Source organism: Melospiza melodia, chromosome Z (genome assembly GCF_035770615.1).
Source record: "Melospiza melodia melodia isolate bMelMel2 chromosome Z, bMelMel2.pri, whole genome shotgun sequence".
NCBI lineage: Eukaryota > Metazoa > Chordata > Aves > Passeriformes > Passerellidae > Melospiza > Melospiza melodia.
Window position 1 is genome coordinate 45,609,366 of NC_086226.1, and position 20,927 is coordinate 45,630,292.

Genomic DNA, 20,927 nt, shown 5'->3' on the forward strand with positions numbered 1-20,927 from the left:
GGGGGAGCATCCACCTAACCCTGCACCTGACCAAAGACTGCCCCATGCACTATGTGCTGCATCACCTTGCTCACAAAGGTGTGCAAGGCTTTCCCTGGTTTCTTGCCTCTTTTCATTGTTTTAATTGGTTAGTTGGTTTTGTTTTTGTTAAAGCAGAAAGGAAAGTTCACAGTTCACAGAAGTAACAGTGGTGCCATGTAGGGGAGCAGCAAAGTGCCTCAACCCCAGCCCCCACCCTAAAAAACGTAACAGCACTGGTGGTTCTTGCAGGGTTTCACTCTCCACTGCAATATATCTTTGGCATTTCATAGTTGTAGCAGCCCCCAGGCTGGAGCTCAGGTAGGCTGGGGTGCAGAGCAATAGTGCCAAGAGGTGCTAGTGAATAGTGGCTTCGAGTGAACTTATGCCGAGGAGAGCACCCGCGAGGATGGGGCCCAAGCAGTGACAAGGACCGTCACTCATGCAGCACTCTACATGGTTCTCCTTGGGAGAGAACACTTCCTCCTGCTCTCACACTGCCTTTGAGTGATGGCACAGAAGATGACCACCGTTTGTGGTCATTTTGTTTGTCATACTGCTCTCCAGTGTTCTTCACCATTTTTGAAGATATCCTAAAAGATACCTACTTTTTGCTGCTTTGTGATGTAATCTGGAAACAAAATATGTAATGATCTAAAGAAATGGCAGTTTCAATAAATCCAGTGATGCAGATAAACACTGAACACTGCTCCTTTCTACCCTGCTTTTGTTGGCATATGAACACTAATAGGATTTGCAATACTCTTTGGAATTAAAAAGTCTGAAAAAAGTGGTGCACTGAAAGGTGATGACTATGCTCTTTGCACACCCCAGGTTCTTTAGGAAATTTCCATACACAGGCTTAGCGAGTTTTCTGATTTGCTTCACTGCATCCTCAGTACAGACAAGATTATTAGGGATGATTTATGATTTGCAACTCCCAATTATGCTATGACCCAGTAACATAGTTCTAGGCTGAGAGACTTGGTTTATTCTGTTTTGTTCAGTTTTTCTTCCTTTCTGCTTTTGTCTCACTTACCTATGTTAGCTCTCCCTTCACAAACAGACATTCCTACAGGTTATGTTCTCAAAAGTAGATGTTACATTAGAAACTACTATGAAAAATTCCAATATAATTTTTTTCAAAAATTTTCAAATATTTTTTAAAAATACCAGTGCAGAATTAGTCCAGTGAAAGATTTGCAACACAAATAACAAAATAAAACAAAACAAAACAAATCAAATGTGACCCCCCAATTTGTCATGGAATGGAAACTGCCCTTTGACAATGTCATATTAATAACCTGTATGATGTTTACTACTATGAATACACTTAAGAAAATATGGTTTTAAAGAAAGACAGACCTGCTATTGAATGTAGGTCTTTATTTATCCTTTGAAATTCATGTGTAGGTCTTGAAGTTATATAGAGAAGACAATCAAGGAATCAAATTCAAACTTTCATCTCTTATTTTGATTTAAAGCCTGTCATCAGTGTTGAAATACTGGGGGGCCACCACTCCCCAAAGACTTGCCTAAGCAGCTTTATGCAGGGCCAGTAGCTCTCCAGCAACATATTTTGTTTTGCATCAGTTTTACTATGCCTACATTATTGATCTGAAGCATTATGCACAGTTTGAGAAGTAGGAGCTACACATCATTTGTTGATGTGTAGCTTTCTTTTGGCTCTAGTGTACATGAGGATTGGAACTGTAGAAAAATTTCATTGTTTTCCTTATAATTCTCCTTTTATTTTTTAGGCAATATTTAAACATTAAACCACCCCTTGTTAAGAAAACGTCTTGAACATACTAATTTTTGTGACAGTCATATTCTTACAGATCAAAAAAATTTTTTAAATTCTGTCAATTCAAAATTTGGAAGTAATTTTCTGCTTTCGATCAGAAAGACTTTGTATGTTTTAAAGAGCACAGCCCTTTTATCTTCTGTTCTGAGCACAGCATTTGGAAGGGCACTGTGGGGTATGAATTAGGCTGGAACTACAGTGCTTACATGTTTTGACATGACTGTAATATCAGGGTCAAATTCATCAACAAACACAGTGCCCTTTATTGCTCTGTTAGTCTGGAATGACCAATTTAAGATAATTGGATCTGATTTCCAATCAAATTATTCAGCATAAATTCAGTTTGACTTTATGTCAAGAAGGCTGGTGTTTAACCTAGTATCTTGCAATCCAAGCTGGCTTATTTTGTCAGCTCACAAAAAAGGAAAAAACGTGTTCACTGAGCATTAATTATACTTGTAAACCTTGTTTTAAGCAGAAAAAGTAAAAAAAGACAATTCCTTATTGATAAGGACTATGGGTTGGATTTATTTTCTAGTTAAGTAGCAAAAGTAAGTTAAGTCATAGCAAGTTAGCATTCTTGCTTTATGGAAAAGTACAGATATAAATGTTTTATACGCTAAGGCCACCATCAGCTACTTAGGGCAAGAGAACTAGAACACTATCTTCAGAAGAACATTCAGTTTTGACTAAAAATAAACAGTGATGAAATAGCAGGTTCCCATTGTTCCCCAATTGTTTTCATTGTCACCTTTCTTATTCAAATGTGATTTACTGTGGTATTCATTTCTTAGCTTCCATTTTCTATCCATCGAATCTTCATACATCATTGACCAATAAATTGAAAATCCCTTTGTTACAAGTTGTCTAGTCTAGTGTAGGTGTTAATACATCATGATCAAGACCCCTCTTACATTCATCTTCAAGCTTAAGTTTTATCAACTGGTGATTTTCCAGCCCTTTCATGCTCCTGTTAACCATTCTGATGATTTCAAGTTTTCTGGTAACTTACCTGCATTGCTAGACCAACAGAAGTAGCATTAAAGCACCTATACCAGTGACATATACAAAGGTAAGATCATTGCTACTCTGCAGGGAGGCAGAGATCGTTATTTGCTTTAACATAAGTATGTTGCCACAGCTTTGAAGTGACAGTTCTGTCTGGCTGTCTTGGGAATCTGGTTCTGTCACTGCAGCATGTTCCAGCCATCCACTCAGTGTCCCACAGTTTCTCTGACAGCCCAGCTTTCAGTGAAATTTGGACTCAGCAGGAAACTCTGTGAGGAAGAAGAATCAGATTTTACATTCTGAGTTTCCAGGACCTATTATGGCAGCCTTTCCTTAGTGACAGATGCGGGCTTGGAAAAATCTTGCTTCCCTGCACAGAAGATGGTGTTGGATCACTGAGCCTTGCTGCTGCAATAGAGCTAGATCTTTATTCCTCCCTCAGGCACAGATCTTTCATCTCTTCCATATATCCAGCAGTTACCTCACTCCTGTAACCACAATGTTATAACTAGAAGCTCATATTAAACCAATTTTCTGCCCTGTCTTCAAGCTGGATTTTTTGGGCACTACTACCAACAGTCCAGTTGCCGTCCCTTAATTGTGGCCTGGTTCTTATTCTGTGTACTGCAAATGTTTGCCTTGCAAATTTTGTAAGTGTTCAGTATTGCTCTGAGTCAACACACATTCTTCATTCTTCATTATTATGGCAGTTTTAAAAATGCTATCCTAGTTTAAAAAATGAAACTAGGAAGAACATTTTCAAGAATATTCAAATTTTAATAATCCATCCTTATAGAAATACAGGGCAGCCTTGTGTAGCCTTGTATTCGGTTCAATACAAGCTGTTGTCCATTCTCAAAACTCTTCTATACAGGCACACTTCATGCTGTCAAGGAAACTGGCACTTCTTCTTTTTGGACTTTATTTCCTCACTTTATCATCTTTCCACACCTGTATTCCACAATACAGCACCTAGCACAGTGTGTCACAGGTTGGTTTAAGAAAATAGGACAGGAAGTCTAATGAGCTTATATCCCTTGATGTCTGTGCTCTCAGCTGAATCCTTGCAAAAATCTTTCCCAGACATCGATGGTGGGACATTTAGGGATAATTTAGCCAAACACATCCATCTGTTTCCTAAGGTATGAAGACAGAAAATGCCTTATTGACACTCCAGATATACCCAAGAATTGGGCATTTTCACCTTCCTGCTATAATTAAAGCAGAATTATTGGACCCTGCTCACTCTTTTCAGAACAGGAAGTGGGAGAAGCCACCCACAGATGCTGCTAGATTGATAGGGCACAGAGACTCTTGTTTGCATCAGCACTGTACTTGACCATTTTGATTTGGTAAGCAGTGCATTACCCTCTTCCCTGTTTAGCAGTATTCATTTCCTGTGTCCTCTCCTCTTCTTACCCTATAATTTTGTAATGGAAGCTATAATGACAACCAAGAATTACACAGAGAAAATGAGCTGATTCTTGCTTATTGAAAAACAAAACAAATAACCTTTGTTCAGATAAATATACCCTCCACTTGCAGCCAAGTCAGGCTCTATGTCACCCTCTTCCCTGTAGATACTCTGCACCCCATTCCATGCAGGCTGAGCATTTCCTTTGTTATAAAGGGAGGCCAGGGATTGATGTTTCCCTGGGGAAGGGAGCAATCAGCACACCTGATTGTAATTTCAGGACAGCTTTTTCTTCATTTGCTCCCAGCCTGTAAAATTTCAGTCTGTCTTAAACTAATAAGAATTTGTTTAACCGGTAATCAGATAACCAGAACCCAGTCCAAAACCAAGCCACTTATTCTTCTTTTATTTGTTAAATAGCTCACTTTTTACAGTCTGACAACTTCTGACAAACCCTAATCACTCACTTGCTTATTTGCTACCTCTTTCTGCTCTTTAGCCCCTCTGATATCTGCCAGCTATCACTGCCAGCTATCTCCACAAAACACACCTCTTTTGTAATCCTAACTTTATGCAACTGAATCACCACCCTGGTTCTTCTTCTCTAATCATATCAAGATTAATTTTTTTCCTTCAAGACTTTAAGTACCTCTGTATTCATCCACATAAGTTACCCAGGTTCATTTATCATCCCATTTCAGCTATTTTGGCAGTGATGTCAGCCTGTTTATTTCTTACATAACAGTTTCCCAGTCTTTTCATATGCTACCTCTCCTGCACACAGTTCTCTGAATATTTATGTTCAGGCTACCTCTATTACATTAGCAATCACTTAACACCACAAATCAAAAGAAGTCATTTTGATTCAGTCATTTCAATCAATATTCTCTTAGCTGATGGATCATATGACCGGGAGGGTTTTATCTTGGCTTACTATCTGTTTATCAATGCTGTCAGAAGGCTTTGGTCAAAAAAAAAAAAAAAAAAAGGAGATGTATGTGATAAGAGCAGGTAGTTCCAAGCAGAGGGACAAGCATGATCACCACAAAAGACTGATGAATGCAGGAGGCATGGTTTCAATAAGCTCTCTGCATTCCATCTGAGCACAGCCAACTATGAGGAGACTTTGCAAGAATCTGTGTGTATTTATGCCAGGGTAGCTTTCTACATTTGTGCAGTTTATTTAAATAAGGACTTCATTCCAGAGACTTGTTTCCCATATTTTATATATACTGCAATAATAACAATTAAGAGGCAATAGGTAGGTATGTTGTGTCTTCTTCAAAGACAGCCCTGTTCCCATTGAGAAATCAATGAAGAAATTCTCTGGTGGTGAAAGGAGTGAAGTAAAAGTATTTTGAAATCAGTGGAGATGAAATTATTTACAGCAGCCAAGAACACAATCACTACTTTCAGTTTTGAGAATACTGAGAAAAAGGCGTTTTAGAAATACATATATATCGAGCCTCTGTTTCAACCGTTGCTGATTTCATTCTATGAGCCTGGTAATAAAAGCCAAGACACGCAACCCCTGAATGGTTCAATATATTCTTTATGACTTGACAGGACAGCATTGAGGCATAATCTCTTCATAATCATGAATCACGGTTATTGAAGTACAGATGTTCCAGGGAGATTCTCATTTCACTCTACACCAAATATTTCATGGAGCAGTCTGCCTGTGAATGTATTTCGTGCTTACTCAAGCACTTAATGTGGAAGCTAACTTGGAACTTGTGAAAGCTGAGCTGACAAAATAGATCTGAGGAGAAGTAACTCTTCTTGCTACCTGAAATAAACTTTTTTTCCTCCAGTGTGTGAATGGAAACATGAAAGTTCTTGCAAGAGTTTTCTAAGATGCTTAAAGGTTGAACAACAAATAATGTAAGCAGTTTAATAGAAGTGCAGTCTACAATTTTTTTTCTCTACTTTTTAAGAGGAAATGAAAGATACTTAAATTTTATTTGTAAATTTAACATGTGGAGAAAACCAATAGATAATTAAGGAGAAGTACTGTACACAGGTATAGCATAAAATTTCTTCTGTATGTTGACAGAAAATTGTGAAAATATTTTGGCCTGATCAGATGAGCAAAATATACTCTGCTATTAATGCACAATAGTAGTTCTGGATAACCCAAACTATTTAGTATGAGTAAAGACTAAATGTATTTAGTAGGAAGGACTGTAGAAAATGAACATTCAGTGTAGTACTGCTAAGACCATTTTGGTTTTAAGAAAGAGTCATGACAGGCCATGACAATATTCCTTTGCACATAATCCCCAGTGAAATCAGTGAATATAATGTTAAAAATTATCTGATGGACTGACCAGTGAAATATTCCAGACTTCATTATTTTGTCCATAGACTTGAATTCCCATGACGGTAATATAATATTCAAGGGCCACCTATTCCAAGCATCCTGACAATGAGGAAGTCAAGCAGAAACACCAGGAGGCTCACTGGGTGGGCTGTGGGTTCTGAGGGATTGGGCAGAGGAAGTGGCTGAGCCACAATGTCACATCTGAGAAGTCGTGGCAGTGAAGCTGGTGGAGCTGTCAATGACTGGCAAAGGGGAAGCATAACTACTGTTTTTAGTGAAGCAATAAGGAACCAGTGGAACTGCAGGCCAATCAGTCACACCCCTGTGCCCAGCAACATCACAGGTCAGACCGTGGCGGGCTCACAATGAATACACTGGTTGTATACAACCACCATGTGAATTTCACCTCTGGATTAAGCATCTGTCTAGTTTCATTCCTGGCTACTTTTTTTTTTTTTTTTTTCTTCTGCCTTCTGCAATGTAAAAGCACACAATTAATTTTGCCAAATTGGGAAACTGCTCCAGTGTAGTGAACAGCAGGGTCAGTTAACCAGTCTAGTTCACTGTATGAAAACTCACATGGTAGCAAGAAGGTGAAGTAGGAGTGGCAGCAACTTTTCTATCAAGACTGCACACTCATTCCACCTCAAAAACTGCCCCATAATTTTCCTTTGCCATATTTTTGTCTTCTCCAGCCCTAAAACATACTCTAAATAATTTTCCCAGCAAAAGAAAATTAGAATGTCATGTTGCAAACTTGCTGGTTTTGCATTCAAATCTGCCAAAATATGAAATATATCTGTTTATCTAGTTATGCAGGTCAACTGTATATTTATACTTCCCCTAGCACACACAAACAACACAGATTATTAATCAAGTTATAAAGTAAGTATACAAACATGTAAATAAAAATACTACAAAATGGAACAAGCTACTGCCCACCCTGCCCCCCCAACAATTACAATAGCAGTGTGACCACCACAACCTTTGTGCAAGGTAAATTGGTAGGAAAGGGAATAAGTTCCAATAAACCAACAGTGAGAGCTGGAGAGAAAAGTTTTACAAGGACCAGCAGTATTTAACTGTGGGCTTTTAAATCACACAAGTAAAGGACCGCTCTGGTGTGGTGAAAGGTTCAAATATGCATATATCATGCTCAGGAGAGCACATTCAAGCTTCCTGTAACTTCTGTAGTTGCTGCAGGCTATGTGATGCTCACTGCAGCCAACATCTGCCCAACAGCACAAGCACAGGGAAGCCACAAATGTATTTCAAATTTGAATAAACATTTGCAGTAAATGCCCCAGAACACAGGGCAGTCTGAAGCCAGCTGACACATCTGAACTTTCTGGTTGGTCCCATAGTTGAGTTCTGTAGAAAACATGGACAGTAGTCCAAGGCTAGTGTAAGTATAGTGCAGATAAATAACAAAATCTGCATTCCTCTTGTAAGTTTCCTCCACCCATTCCTGATTTTGTTTCTCTGATCTCTAGTCAGCACAGAACTATGTTTTCCTGAGTATAGGTGGAGTCAAATGATTTTTGAGGAGGGGAGGACGGGATTCTTATAAAATCCAATGCTTACACATCCTGAAGGAGACAAATTGGTTTGTTCAGCTAGCCAGATGGAGGCTCAGATGAGAAAGATGACCTGGTAGTTTGCAGCACAACTCAAGAACTTACATACAAGTGGAAGGTGAAGGAAGAGCTTCATATCCCGTACAAGCCTTGGATGAATAAGGTAATTTCTTGATGCTACACTTGATTTTTGTTACTTCTAACTGCTTGCTCATAGCATTCAGCCCCTCTTTACCACCCTAATATGCTTTGTCAATTAACTGCTATAGATCATACTCATTAGACTGACTCCGAAAATGATGCTGTGAAGTTAGAAAGGAAAATTTAATGAAGAATTCCTCCTGAATTTGTGTCTGAGCAACTAGTACGACCCTACTGTAGTTGAAGATCTAGTGACAGATGAGCATCAGCAGAGCCAGTCTGAGTGTTAGATGAAAATTATAAGGTATCTGAATATGACAAACATAGCCTGATCCTTGCCTGTGTACCAAGTCACATGTGTGGAGGAAGTTTCAGCATAAATTACAATTAATTTCTTTGGTTATTTCCATCTTTCTTCTAATACAACCAATAAAACACGACTATATTATTTAATCTCTTGTTAATTTATTAAAGCTATATTTTGTACTTAATTTTACATAGCTGCTGTTTCAAGGTATCAGCCTTGGTAAAAGTACTTTTGTGTCTATGTATATTAAGTATGTTTTTCTTCCTTTTCCCTCTTTTTTTTTTTTTTCCTAATTCCAAATCCAAGGTAATATTTGCACTGGAAACCCAAACCAAAAACCCATTACAAAGTCACATTTTTTTTAATCTGAATGTGGAAAAACTTAATACTTGCCCATTTTTGTCTTCTTGGGGGACCTATATCTGTAAAGTATCACCAGCTCACAAGGAGCCCATTCAGCCTCCATTCAGAGACAGTGAATACATTTTTTGGGGAGTGTTAAGTATGAGTTGCATGAAAACAACAAGTTTAGGATTCATACTAACAAGAGTTTTTTCTTGATTCCACCACCATGTTGTTTTGCAATGTGCAGCAAATGTATTCAACTCATTTGCTCTTTTGTAAAAAGTAAATTAGAACATGGAGCACAAGATAACCAAGTAGAACAAGTATCCATCTTCACAAGTTTATGTGGCGCCCTAAAATGCAAGCAATGAGATAAGCAATTTATAATTTATTTTTATTATTGTCTGATAAGCTTTTTGAATCATTGGCATGAATCAAAATAGAAATAGCTTGGAGAACTTGTAGAGCATGAATAGAGGAACAGCCCCGGTGCCTCAGAAAGTGTCTTTGTAGCTATCCAGGTGCAAAGATAAAGGTTGCACTCTTGCCTGCATGTTCTTGCTGGCAAAATTTGCCATGAGCATAATAACACTACTAACAGAGCTGTCTGCTCTTGCTGATGCAGACACCAAGCACAGGCTTTCCTGATTTAAGTCCATGTCTCACAGAACATCTGTTCCAGCTGCCATGAGAAATTTTGGAGGTAGGAGTCAGTGGGATGCTAGACAGAATGCTTATGCTTCCAGGCACAGCTTTACATTTTTGAGGCACCGTGTGTATGACCAGGCGCAACAGAAGGAGCAGTACCCTACAGGTACTCCTTTTTATTTAGAAGTTTAGCTCCAGGGACAAAATGAGTAAGTGAGGATATATATACCTTACTGTTTACCACTACTCAATAGTTAAGAGCAAAAGGAGATCCTATGTAGCTTTTTTCAGTTTAGTGTGTTTGCAATTACATAGTCTTATAATAAATTTTCTCTTGCAAGTGAAGGAAGAAGAAAGCAAAGTGTGGTGTCAGAAACATGTTCCTTTATTGTAGTATCTATGCTTTCTTCTACCCTGTTCAGGCATTGCAGCAATTCCCTATAGTATGCAGCTGCACTGCTTTCAAATCCATAGGGCTGCTGGAAAATAACTACCTCATTAATTAATAATGGAACTGAAATAGCAATTTTATTTGGGAGTTGCATGTAACACTGTGATCATTAAAAGGACTGAAAGATGAATTCTGAGCTGTGACATAAAAGATATATTTGTCATAAGGAAACATGCTGTCCATTTAAGTTTTGTGAGCAGTGAGGCCCAATTTATTCTCCTCCTGGGACAGAGTTTGCCTAATGAAAGTGAAGAGTGCTGGGTGGTGTCATGCAGATTTTATCATGCCTGTTTTAGTCTGGGTGTTGCCTGGTAAGCAGCAAGATTTCTTCTATCTGTCTTGTGGCCCAAATTATAATCCCTTGCCCAGGCATGTCTATGCAGAATGCAGAAATATCAGTATCACTCTCCCTAGGCAGGCTCATTTAGCTTGAGTGTTGTGTCCTTTTTGTGTTCTTCCAAGCCTCAAACAAAATTATGACCATGCTACTTGAGCTCAGCATTGTCAGAATGCTACAGCTACAGCTTGATATAATTTCTATATTTTCTTATAGTAAACTGAGCACTAATACAAGCATTAATGCTTCCAACTTTACAAAATTTATGACCTTTGAAAGTATTATCTTCATTTGACAACTGAGAAAACAGTCACAGCAAGATCTGACAACTTGCTTAAGATGACCCCAGAAACTGTGGGAATGAAAACCTGATTCTTTCATACAGACCTCAACACAAGGCAGTCTCTCCCTCCCTTGTGGCTGTTCTAAGATTTTTTAAGATGTGCAAATGAGTCCAGTGCCATGTCAGACCAGATATGGGGCAGTAGAATGATTTTGTTTCTGATCCCTACAAGGCTCTCATGGCTTTTTCTCCCCACCCTGCTGCAGTGATTCAGATCCTCCTGAGATCATGGGAGCAAATCACAGGACTAGTGACTGCTTCTTTGTACTGGATAACTTCAAGTGGTATGGATTCCCTCATGCAGCTCATTTTTCCCAGGTGCACACAGGGTAGAGAATTTTAAGTATAGTATATCTTCAGCTATCTCAAGTTTCCCCTTCTCCTCCTGAGATAGGTATTTTTGGTTTTCTGTGTCTTGTACAATGTCCCTGCTCAGCATTTAGTGTTCATGAAGAAACCAGAAAAATGTATGAATGTTTCTCTCCCTCCAGCCAGATCCCAGATCCTCCATACACTGCATGATTGCTGCATGTTTATTACAAAACTTTTAAAGGGAAATATGCTTTTTCAGTTTTGTGCTTAATAAGATGTTCTTGCCTATGAATAAATCTTTGCAAGGATGGATGCGCACTGTTTTGGCAAAAATGCTTGGCATTGCAGGAATGATTAATATTTATAAATACTAAAATGTTGAGGACCCTAAAGTTCTTCTATCTTTGAAAATCTTCATGTCTGAATATCTTCCCATTATCTTCTCTCCTTGGTTCACATCTGCATGCTTCTTTTGTTTTCTTAATTCTGTACTTGAATTTTTTAAAAAAATTCTTTATTCAGTCTTCTGTCTCTTCAGACCTCTGTTACCCAGGTAATATTTTCAGTCAAACCCCTGTAATGAATGTTGTATTTTAACTTGATAATTAGTTGTGTAAGCCATTCCTAGAATATTTTAATCAATTTCTTTAACCATGGGCCTTCTACCAATTTGCAGATCTGTTAAAAAACCTCATCACCATCACTACCACTCCAGAAAAAAAAAAAGAAAAAAACAATCCAAACACCAGAGAAGAACTAAGAATTAGAAAAGATGCAGGCTAAAGGCAGCAATCCACCCGACGGTGGCTATGGATGGGTTGTGGTAGTGTCAGCCTTCATGGTGATGGGCCTTACTGCTGCTGTCCTCAAGACTTTTGGTCTGTTCTTTGTTGAAATCCAGCAGCACTTTGATGAACTTGCAAGCACCACTTCTTGGATCACATCAGTAACTATTACCGTCTTTCATTTAGGAGGTAGGTAGTAGTACTCCTCTAGCATTTTATTTTAATATTAACTACCTGAGAAAGTTTGGAAGTCTTCCTTAAAAAAAACCCCAATCCCAGCAACATATAAGGTCTGGAGGAAGTCTCTACAGAAAATACAGAAAAATTTCAGCAAATTGGCATTTACTGCCTCATATATGGAATGGGTTAATAACAAAACTCTATAAAATAGGAATCTGATTGCTTGAAAGACATCATGTACCTAAACTCATGATTAAGTTTCGCTACAGGCTCTGAGTTAAACTCATTAGGAATAATAGCCACGGAGCTTGTTGAATAAAGCTCTTAAAATAGTTTGTGCAAGCTCACTGATTTCAGTGTGACTGTCTGAAGTACCTTTTCAAAGTACTTCAAAATACAAGGATTGTGACCCCATCCATCAGGTAAGCCATCTGCTACCACAATTATTTTCAGTCCTGCTTTTTCCCACTTCTTTTTATATTCACCAAGATCCCCTTTCTTTGAATGTATTACCAACTCTATGTCTTCTTCACCCCTCTTACTATGATTCCAAGTTACTGATCTACCAGAAGACTCACAGGGTTAAAAAGAAAAAAACAATCTATTCACACAGAGAGAACTTAATAAAGACATGACCATGCAAGCAGAGAGTAGGGGAAGATAGAGTGAAATATCCCAGTCAAAGGCAGTGAGGTCAAATACCACATCACATCAAATGAAGGAGGGAAAAATAAGAAACATACTGCATTTGACTCAGCTGGGTTGTTTAGAGAGTCCCTAGTGCCCTGCAAACTGCATGATCCTCCACATGATGTGAGGATTCCAAACATGTGCAGGCTTGAAGTGTACAGAATTTGTGAAATCTGCTCTGCATATTCTCATAGAGATATATGGTTGCTATAGGTAAATATCCTTACATAATAAATGCTATCATAATTTTCTCTCTGAAGACACTTCTTTGCATAGACACTATATAATTACATGCATCCTAGTCAGTCCACACCTATCAGTATTATTGCTTGGAACTCCAGTATTTCCAAACATCAAGAGCAACTGATCTTTCTTTGAAAAATGTATTCAGAAGGAAAAAGGAGTAACCCAAAGTCAAAGTAAAAAGATAAAATAAGTCATGAGTTGAAAAGATTTTATCAGTTTCATAAACTGCTATCCTTGATGCCTGCTTTGCAGTGACAGGTATAATTAACCAAAAAAAAAATTGAAAAACCTGCTTCACAGACCACAGAAATTAATAAATGGTAATCTATCAATTTGGTTAACAAAACAGATGTATCACTGACATATTGTGATACTATTGTGTCATTCAGGCATCTGAAGTTCATGAGAAGAAAAAGCCAGCATAGGAGGAAAAAACTTAACAGTCCTGTTTTAGGTTTTGTTTTGTTATAGCATATATTTACATTGTATAGGAATGTATGAAGGAATAGAGCACATAACACAAGAATATCAAGTATAAACCAGAAAAAAAAAATTGCCTAGCCACATAGGAGGCCAGCCTACTTCAAGGAAGGCAGCTATAATTTTCAGCAGAAGTTGCTTTTCATCCTTTGAAATCCATTGAAAATAATCCTCTTTCAGTGAATAAAGCTTGGTGGTCAAACATTCCAAACCCCCTCTGTATAGTAGTTTATAAATGTCTCAGGTCAATACATAATTGTCCTCATATTCTTCTGCCTTTGCTTCATTTATAGGGACCAGAAACTTCCTGATGAAAATCACCTGAGCCTCCAGCTCTTTGAGCATGTTTCCCAGCCTGCTTAGTCTTTCTTAATGTCTGTCTCTGGGAAACCTTAAGTGTCACTTGGCTCAGTAGAAGGATGATCCCGGAATTATTATTTTTTCCTATTTGGATCCTTTCAACGGCAGGTCTGTTTCTTGTATTGAAGGAGAGCATGTGCTTCCACTCCCAAGGTCTGCACTTGCAACAGGCTGTTCAGTTTACCACAGCAAGGATTCTCCCCATCACCTTCACCAGCCTTCTCTGGCTATTGATGTACACCTCCCAACACCTTTCTCTTTGTACTCTTGTTGTCATCCCTTTCCATTGCTTGTGCATTTTCTGTGTGTTGCCCTTGTCCTTTCAAACTCTGGAGTCAAGATATTTTACCCATTTCCAATTCTGTGGCTAGCTTCTTTCATTCTCTTGCTACTCCATGTTTAATTTCTGCCTGTTTATTCTTCTTATTTGCTATTTAAGAATTGAGATTTGGTAATATTTCTGCTCCAGCTGCAGATCTTTTTCTTGTCTTCAAGAACTTTCATGGATGTTACCCTGTGTCTACTTTTCTCTTCTTCTTTTAATCATATTTTATGATTCACCAACTGCATGTACTTTATCATGTCTCATGAACTACATCTTAGGATAATGACTGAATTTCAGTATCCTTTTAACATGTTTATAAAATTATCAGATTTTTGCTGTAAAACCTGATGAGACATTTGAAGTTTGTGTAACTCCTGCCAGGTCTTTCTGCTGTCAGGCAATGTACATGCATGATTTTGCAGCAACTAGTACTCTGTCAGGTTTATTTCACTCATCCTAGCTACCAAATTCTCTTAATTCTGATTAGCACAGGTTAATGTACAACAACCTGCCCCTACAAACTACGACGAAACCTTCCTTGCTGGCTGCTCTCTTTTAATAATTGTCTTCCTACGTATTTAAATTTAGAAGCGTGGTCCTTGTTAACTGAATTCGGTTTTATGCATTAACTCCAGTTCCCAGGATATTTAACAGATTTTAGGGAGCTGGTTCATGCCAGGTGGCACTTGGGAACCCCCTAGTGGCCACGGCCATTTAAAGAAATCCTGCGGCTTTGACCTCGACTCGTGATGCTGATGGAAAAAACAGCCAGGCAGTGAAACTATTCTTCATTAAGCAAAAATATCTCTGACATTTCAGGTGTTTCCAGACAGTGACTAGAGACCAAAGTAGCTGCTGCACCATCAGATCTGTACCACCTGCACCTTTGCCCTTGTGTTGAAGAGCCCCTGCACTCTGTTGTGAGAAACTGTACCACTAAATAAAGAGTTAAGAAATGAACTGCCAATTTTCTGTAAAAAGTATTACCACAAAATAAACCCTAATTTTTGGTCCTTTATAAACTTTTAAAATTCCATTAAGGGTTGATTTTTGCAAAATTCTAGAAAACAAAATCAGTTTTCTCCAGAAAGTTTTCATGTCAGACATTTCAATAACATATTCTCAATAATACAATTTTTATAGATGAACCTATAAATTCCGTGGCTGAAGTTTCACCTTCTGCTAAAACATTCCATGAGGTTCTGTCTTGTTGGTAGTTGTATCCTTACACGAAAGTCAGTAGAACTGTCCTACTACAAGGAAGGCACTAAAATGCTCTTTCCCTTTAAAAGAGAGTATATTTGAATATATTTTCAAATCTGTGCCTCAGGAACAGTAATTTCTCCATCAGCAAGGATAAAATTTTGAAATTTTGATTGAACTTCTACCCCATCAAGCAGAATTAAGGTTGTTTGTGTCAAGCATTATAAGGGCAGTCATCATCAAAATGTTTTACTTATTTGGCCATGTTGATCAGATTAATGTTCTAATGTATTTTTCTTTCTCTATTTTTCTGCTTATCTAGCTCCTGTTGCCAGTTCACTGTGTGTACAATATACCCATCGGAGAGTTGTGATCACTGGAGGACTTCTGGCTTTTTCAGGAATGGCATTGGGATTTTTTGGACTCAACATGGTCTGGTTGTTTGCAACAACTGGCTTCCTACAGGGTATGAATTTATGGCTTCATGGCTTTCTTCCACCAGCAACGTATTTGAGGGTGCTAGCGGTAGGAGTTTTAAAATCTGGTATCTATTTTGACTTTATGAGCAGCCAGAACAAGAAATGTTCTTTAAAAGTGATTTCCCTCCCATTTCACTCGGCAAATAAGAGTTTGTACAGGAGATCTGCAACAACAAAGAAGACAAATATTTAGGTGCCAATAATTTACACTTGCAAATTATATGCAAGCAGAAAATTAAGTGTTCTGTTTTTCATTCAGAGATAAGAGCTTTGTGAAGGTTTAAAAAAACTTCATAAAGGGAACTGAAGTAAAAAGACAGGGAGATCCCAAATTCTATACTTTCTATCAGCTTATCTTATGGTTTGAACAGAGTCCCAGGCCTTCATTTTATTCCAATCCTTTCCTTTACTTCAGGCCAAACCAGGCCAGATAATTGTCCCCAACAGCTAGCAGATTTTCCTGGAACAGGAAGCAAAACTAGCAGGGAATAAAATAAATAAAAATTCTGAATTCTGCACTGGATGCCTGAGAAAATGTCTGGAATTTGAACCCTTTGGCAGTCCTGGGCTGCCAAAGAGTCTAGGGAGCCATCAAAATAACTCTAAGTTAGAGCAGGTTTCAAATTTGCTCAAAGCAGTTAAGCAAGAAAATGAAGAGCAAATAGAGGCAATACACCAACTTGCCTCATGTCCCACCTCACTCATGTCTACCCTGAATACAGCTCAGCTTAATTGGCTGGTCTGACCTAGTACCAGCCTTAACACACACAGCATGGACACTGGGATCTGCCTAGCTTCAGCCTCATAACCATGGGATTTCTCATGCACTGGCAAAGCTGTGAAACCAACTTCTTTTCCTTTTTTTTTTTTTTTTTTTTTTTTTTTAAGTGAGAATGTAATAATGTATATACTTCATGTTCTGCTTTTTCACTTGAATATATACAATGTACAGAATACAATATAGTCACAAATATACCCTTACACCTATACCAGCTAAGCTCATGCTTCTTCTAGGCAAAAATGTTTTCTTTCTAACACTTTTTAACTTTGCAAATGTAGAAGCACTTACTGCTTAAATTTCTACCTTCACAAAATACCTCAATGGTGTCTAACCCGTGCTGTTTCTATTGGTGTTTTTCAGGTCTTGGCATTTCTTTTTCGTGGACACCAGCCATTAGCATTGTTAGCCACTATTTCTCCAAGAAAAGGGCTTTGGCCAATGCTATTGCCAGTGCTGGAGAATGTGCCTTTGCATTCATGTTTGGGCCATTTTTCCAGTGGTTGATTGGTCAATACGGATGGAAAGGTGCCCTCTTGATCATAGGTGGCATCCAACTCAATATTTGTGTCTGTGGAGTACTGATGCGACCCCTGGCAAGCAGCTGCTTCCTTGAGGCCAGCCATTGTGAAACTGAAACATCACCTGGCAATGGTGCATCCAGGACAAACAAAGAAGATCAGTCTCCCATCACGCCCAAAACCTTCAACTGGATGCTTGTGAGGCGACCAGAATTTGTACTTTATGCCATTTTTGGTATATTAGCTGCTATGAGTTTTTTTGTTCCTCCATTATTTTTAGTTCCACTTAGCTACAGCCTGGGAATAGATGAATCATGGACTGCATCCCTCCTATCCATTTTGGCTATGGTGGACTTTGGAGGCAGATTGCTGTGTGGCTGGTATGCCAACCTCCACGTTACCAAAAGCATTCATTTGCTGGCAATGGCGATTACATTGATCAGTACTTCCCTGATGCTCTTGCCACTGGCTAACAATTACCTTTCCCTGGCAATATTCACTGGCTTCTATGGATTCTTCTTTGGCACAACAGTCGCCATTCACATTACAGTGCTAGTAGATGTTGTAGGCATGCCAGAATTTGACAGTGCCCTAGGACTCTTCATGCTTATTCGAAGCACTGGAGGTTTTGTGGGGCCTCCACTTGCAGGTAAGTTAAGACAACTCACTGCCAAATACAGTTTAAAAGAGGAAAGGGGAATGGTAATCTGAACTGAAAAGATCTGGATCTGCACTCAACTTTCCCCCTTTTTTAGCTCAGGGGTATCTGAGCCAAGAAGTGCATAAAAACAAATAGTCAGTTTAAATCCTCTTCAAAATACACTGCTCCTTCTCTTCTGTGTGATTTTGGAGATACCTTTACAACAAGAAAGGAGGGATAAAAGGCAGGGTTCACATGGTTGTCCTGTTTTCTGAATCCCACATAATGCCACTTGATGGCCTCCAACTATTTAGCTAAGAAAGTGCGCCTTTGGGACAAGCAGCAGACACACACTTTCAGAGAAGAAACTGAAATTTGAGACTACTGATGTTGCACAAATATTGGTATTGTTGGGAGGGTTTCTACAGAAGTTCAAATTGAACAGCCTGAAACATTAGTCTATGCAAACCCCAAGGAAATATTCTGAGAAATGCCTGCTGGTTTTAGACAGCATTTGAGCCAGCTAGTATAATAAACAGGGAAGGCAGCACATAAGAACAGTGGGAAGAGAGAGCAGACAATGAGACAGCACATGGATTTATGGCCTGGCAAACAGATATAGTAATCTTGGAAAAAGGCAAGACAAATGAACTGCAAGCTGTAGAGGCTTTAAAAAGTGATATGGCAAAAAAAAAAAAAAAACCAAAAAAACAAACCATTGTGACTTGTGCAATGCAGATACGAATCCTCATCCAAAGACCATTGTTCACGCACAAGTGACTTTTGTAATAATGACATTGCTAATGGGTTGCAAATGAGTCCAACTGAATACTGGAATATTTTAATTCACTTTTGAAATACAGGAACCAGGAAGATTTGTAGAGGGTTTGAATCAGAACAGTATCGAAAATGTGTTGGAAAGATCTGAATAAAATACAGTTTATAGTGGCTGGTCACTAGTACTAATTATCTGGGAATCAGTGTGGCCTCTTTTTGTATATTTAGAGAACTACCAAGAATATATGGAAGAGCAGGGAACCCTAAGTGCCTCTCAAGCTCTCCTCTCCTCCTTTGAGTGTAAAATCTAAAAGATTTGAGTTCATGGTTCCTATGCCTGTATAGGGCTGATCATAGTTTAGAATGTGGGCTAGGAAGTACGCTAAACATGGACAAACTTCCCAAAAGCAAGCAACATTCATCAGCCCACAAAGGAATGTGCCATCATACCCACAGGGCAGCTGACACATCTCTGCAGAGCTACTACTGTAATACTGTACTGTAGAGATTTTTCAGTATAATACACAATGGCATCACATATTTTGGTTGGCTTCAATGTCCCTGAAAACCAAGGTCTTTTTGTTAGCTTCTGTGACTCTTTGTAAAATGATGAACTGGAAATCCACAACACGTCAGACAAATTCTCCAATTTTGTCTCCAGCAGATGAATGTCCTTTCCTTCTTTAAACTCGCTCATGCTGTAGTTATGGTCCAAATTTCAGCAACTCGTGACAGCTACACCACAGAACATGGAGCTGCTCACATACACAGCTGCACAGTCTGTCTTTCTGCCAATACCCGCACTTGCACTGTCTGCCACACTTTTGGTTGGAAAGTACTTAAAACTGTGTAATATATTGTTTCACTAGTAATTCACAAATGAAAAACAATGAGACATGAATTGTGTTTCAAAACAGAAAAATGAAAAATGAAAAATGCTATACTGGGGTGATGTTCCTTGTGCTTATGGTGTAGAAATCTGCCAGACAAGTATGTAGCCAGTTCACTGCCTTTGTAAGAGGATATATTCACAATGCTAAGCTAAATTACATTTGTCTGCTCTCCATCAATCAAATTCCTGTCATTTATTTCTTCTCCAGGTCTGATTGTGGACATGACTGGAGATTACAGAGCAGGCTTCTACATGGCAGGAGCCATTCTTGTCCTATCAGCTGGATTTTTAATTATTTTAGATCGACTCCAACAGAGAAAAATAAGAGGAAGCAAGATTAGAACCAAACCCGAAAAGTCAACGTTACCTTACGCTTCCCTCCATATCCTGAAGCATCAAACCAGAAGGTATGGAGAGCACAATGTAGTGGTGTGACTACATGAGACCTCTGACAGCATCTCAAGGACACATGGAAGTGTATTATTTTTGCCAAAGTCACTATTATTAGGATTTGCAAAAGAACAGAAATTTTGGGTACGACTGTTTGAAACACAGGAAGAAAGTAATTAATTTACATGCAAAGTAGAGCAGTATCCATTACCATATTATCTTGATATTGAAGTTGCATTTTGACTACGCAAGTCTTCAGTAGAGTCGCAGAGGGCTGTGCTAAATGAAATAGGCAAACCATAGTCTAAACTAAATTGCTGTGAAGTATATGTGCAGCAGATACAAACTCTACCCTCAACTGCAGACTGCAGCTATCGCTAAAAAAAAGGAAGAGGCATCAGCTCACAAATGCTTACTCAGGGAAGTGGTGCCCAGTATTTTCAGTAAACAAGTTGGATCTGAAAGCACAAGTAAATGAATACAGTTTTGAGCTGAAAGGTTTGCAGGTACTCTACAGAGTAGTGCTGGAATAAGACAAATAAATAGACCAACCTGGTAAAAGTTAAAAGTTATATGATTAACAGAATACAGTAGAGAGAAATGCAGTCCTAGATATCAGAAGTAAAAAGCAAAATACACCCACAGAAAATGGAGAAGGATTGATGAGTAGTATGGGAAGAACTAAGGCTACAGGGGACTTCAAACTGAGTAGAGAATCCCAAATGCAACCCTGTATTTAAAATAGCAAATGTCTTTCTGTGTTATGGTAATATAGAGGAGATAACAATGGTAATGCAGAGGAGATAACAATACTTGCAAAGCAGAGTTAACTGGAAGAAGTACATGAGTTGCAAAGAATTAAGTTGAACATAACTGAGAGAATTAAGAAATAAGGGAAAACTATAAGAAATAAAGTTTGCCTGGTTTAGAAGAAAAAATTTTTATAGGGCATGAGAACAGCCTTCAAATCCATAATAGTCTGAGATGAAGAAAACATGATTAATTCCTTTTCTTGTTAAAAACAACTGGTAATTTATATCATTCCCAGAAAGCTTCATTGTAGCCTGTTCAGATACAATGCAGGCTATGAATGCAGAATATGAAAATACAGACATCAGAGAATAGGTATCACACAATCAAGGATATAAAT

At 38.5% G+C, this 20,927-nt stretch overlaps 1 protein-coding gene across 1 annotated transcript; it reads left to right on the forward strand.

The window, feature by feature from the left end:
* Positions 1-11,803: 11,803 nt before the first annotated feature.
* On the forward strand, positions 11,804-20,819 carry LOC134431861 (monocarboxylate transporter 13-like). Its single transcript, XM_063180103.1, has 4 exons — positions 11,804-12,005; positions 15,623-15,766; positions 16,921-17,727; positions 19,596-20,819. Exons 1-4 carry the CDS (start codon positions 11,804-11,806, stop codon positions 19,820-19,822), a joined length of 1,380 nt encoding a protein of 459 aa, XP_063036173.1. The 3' UTR covers positions 19,823-20,819.
* Positions 20,820-20,927: the final 108 nt, after the last annotated feature.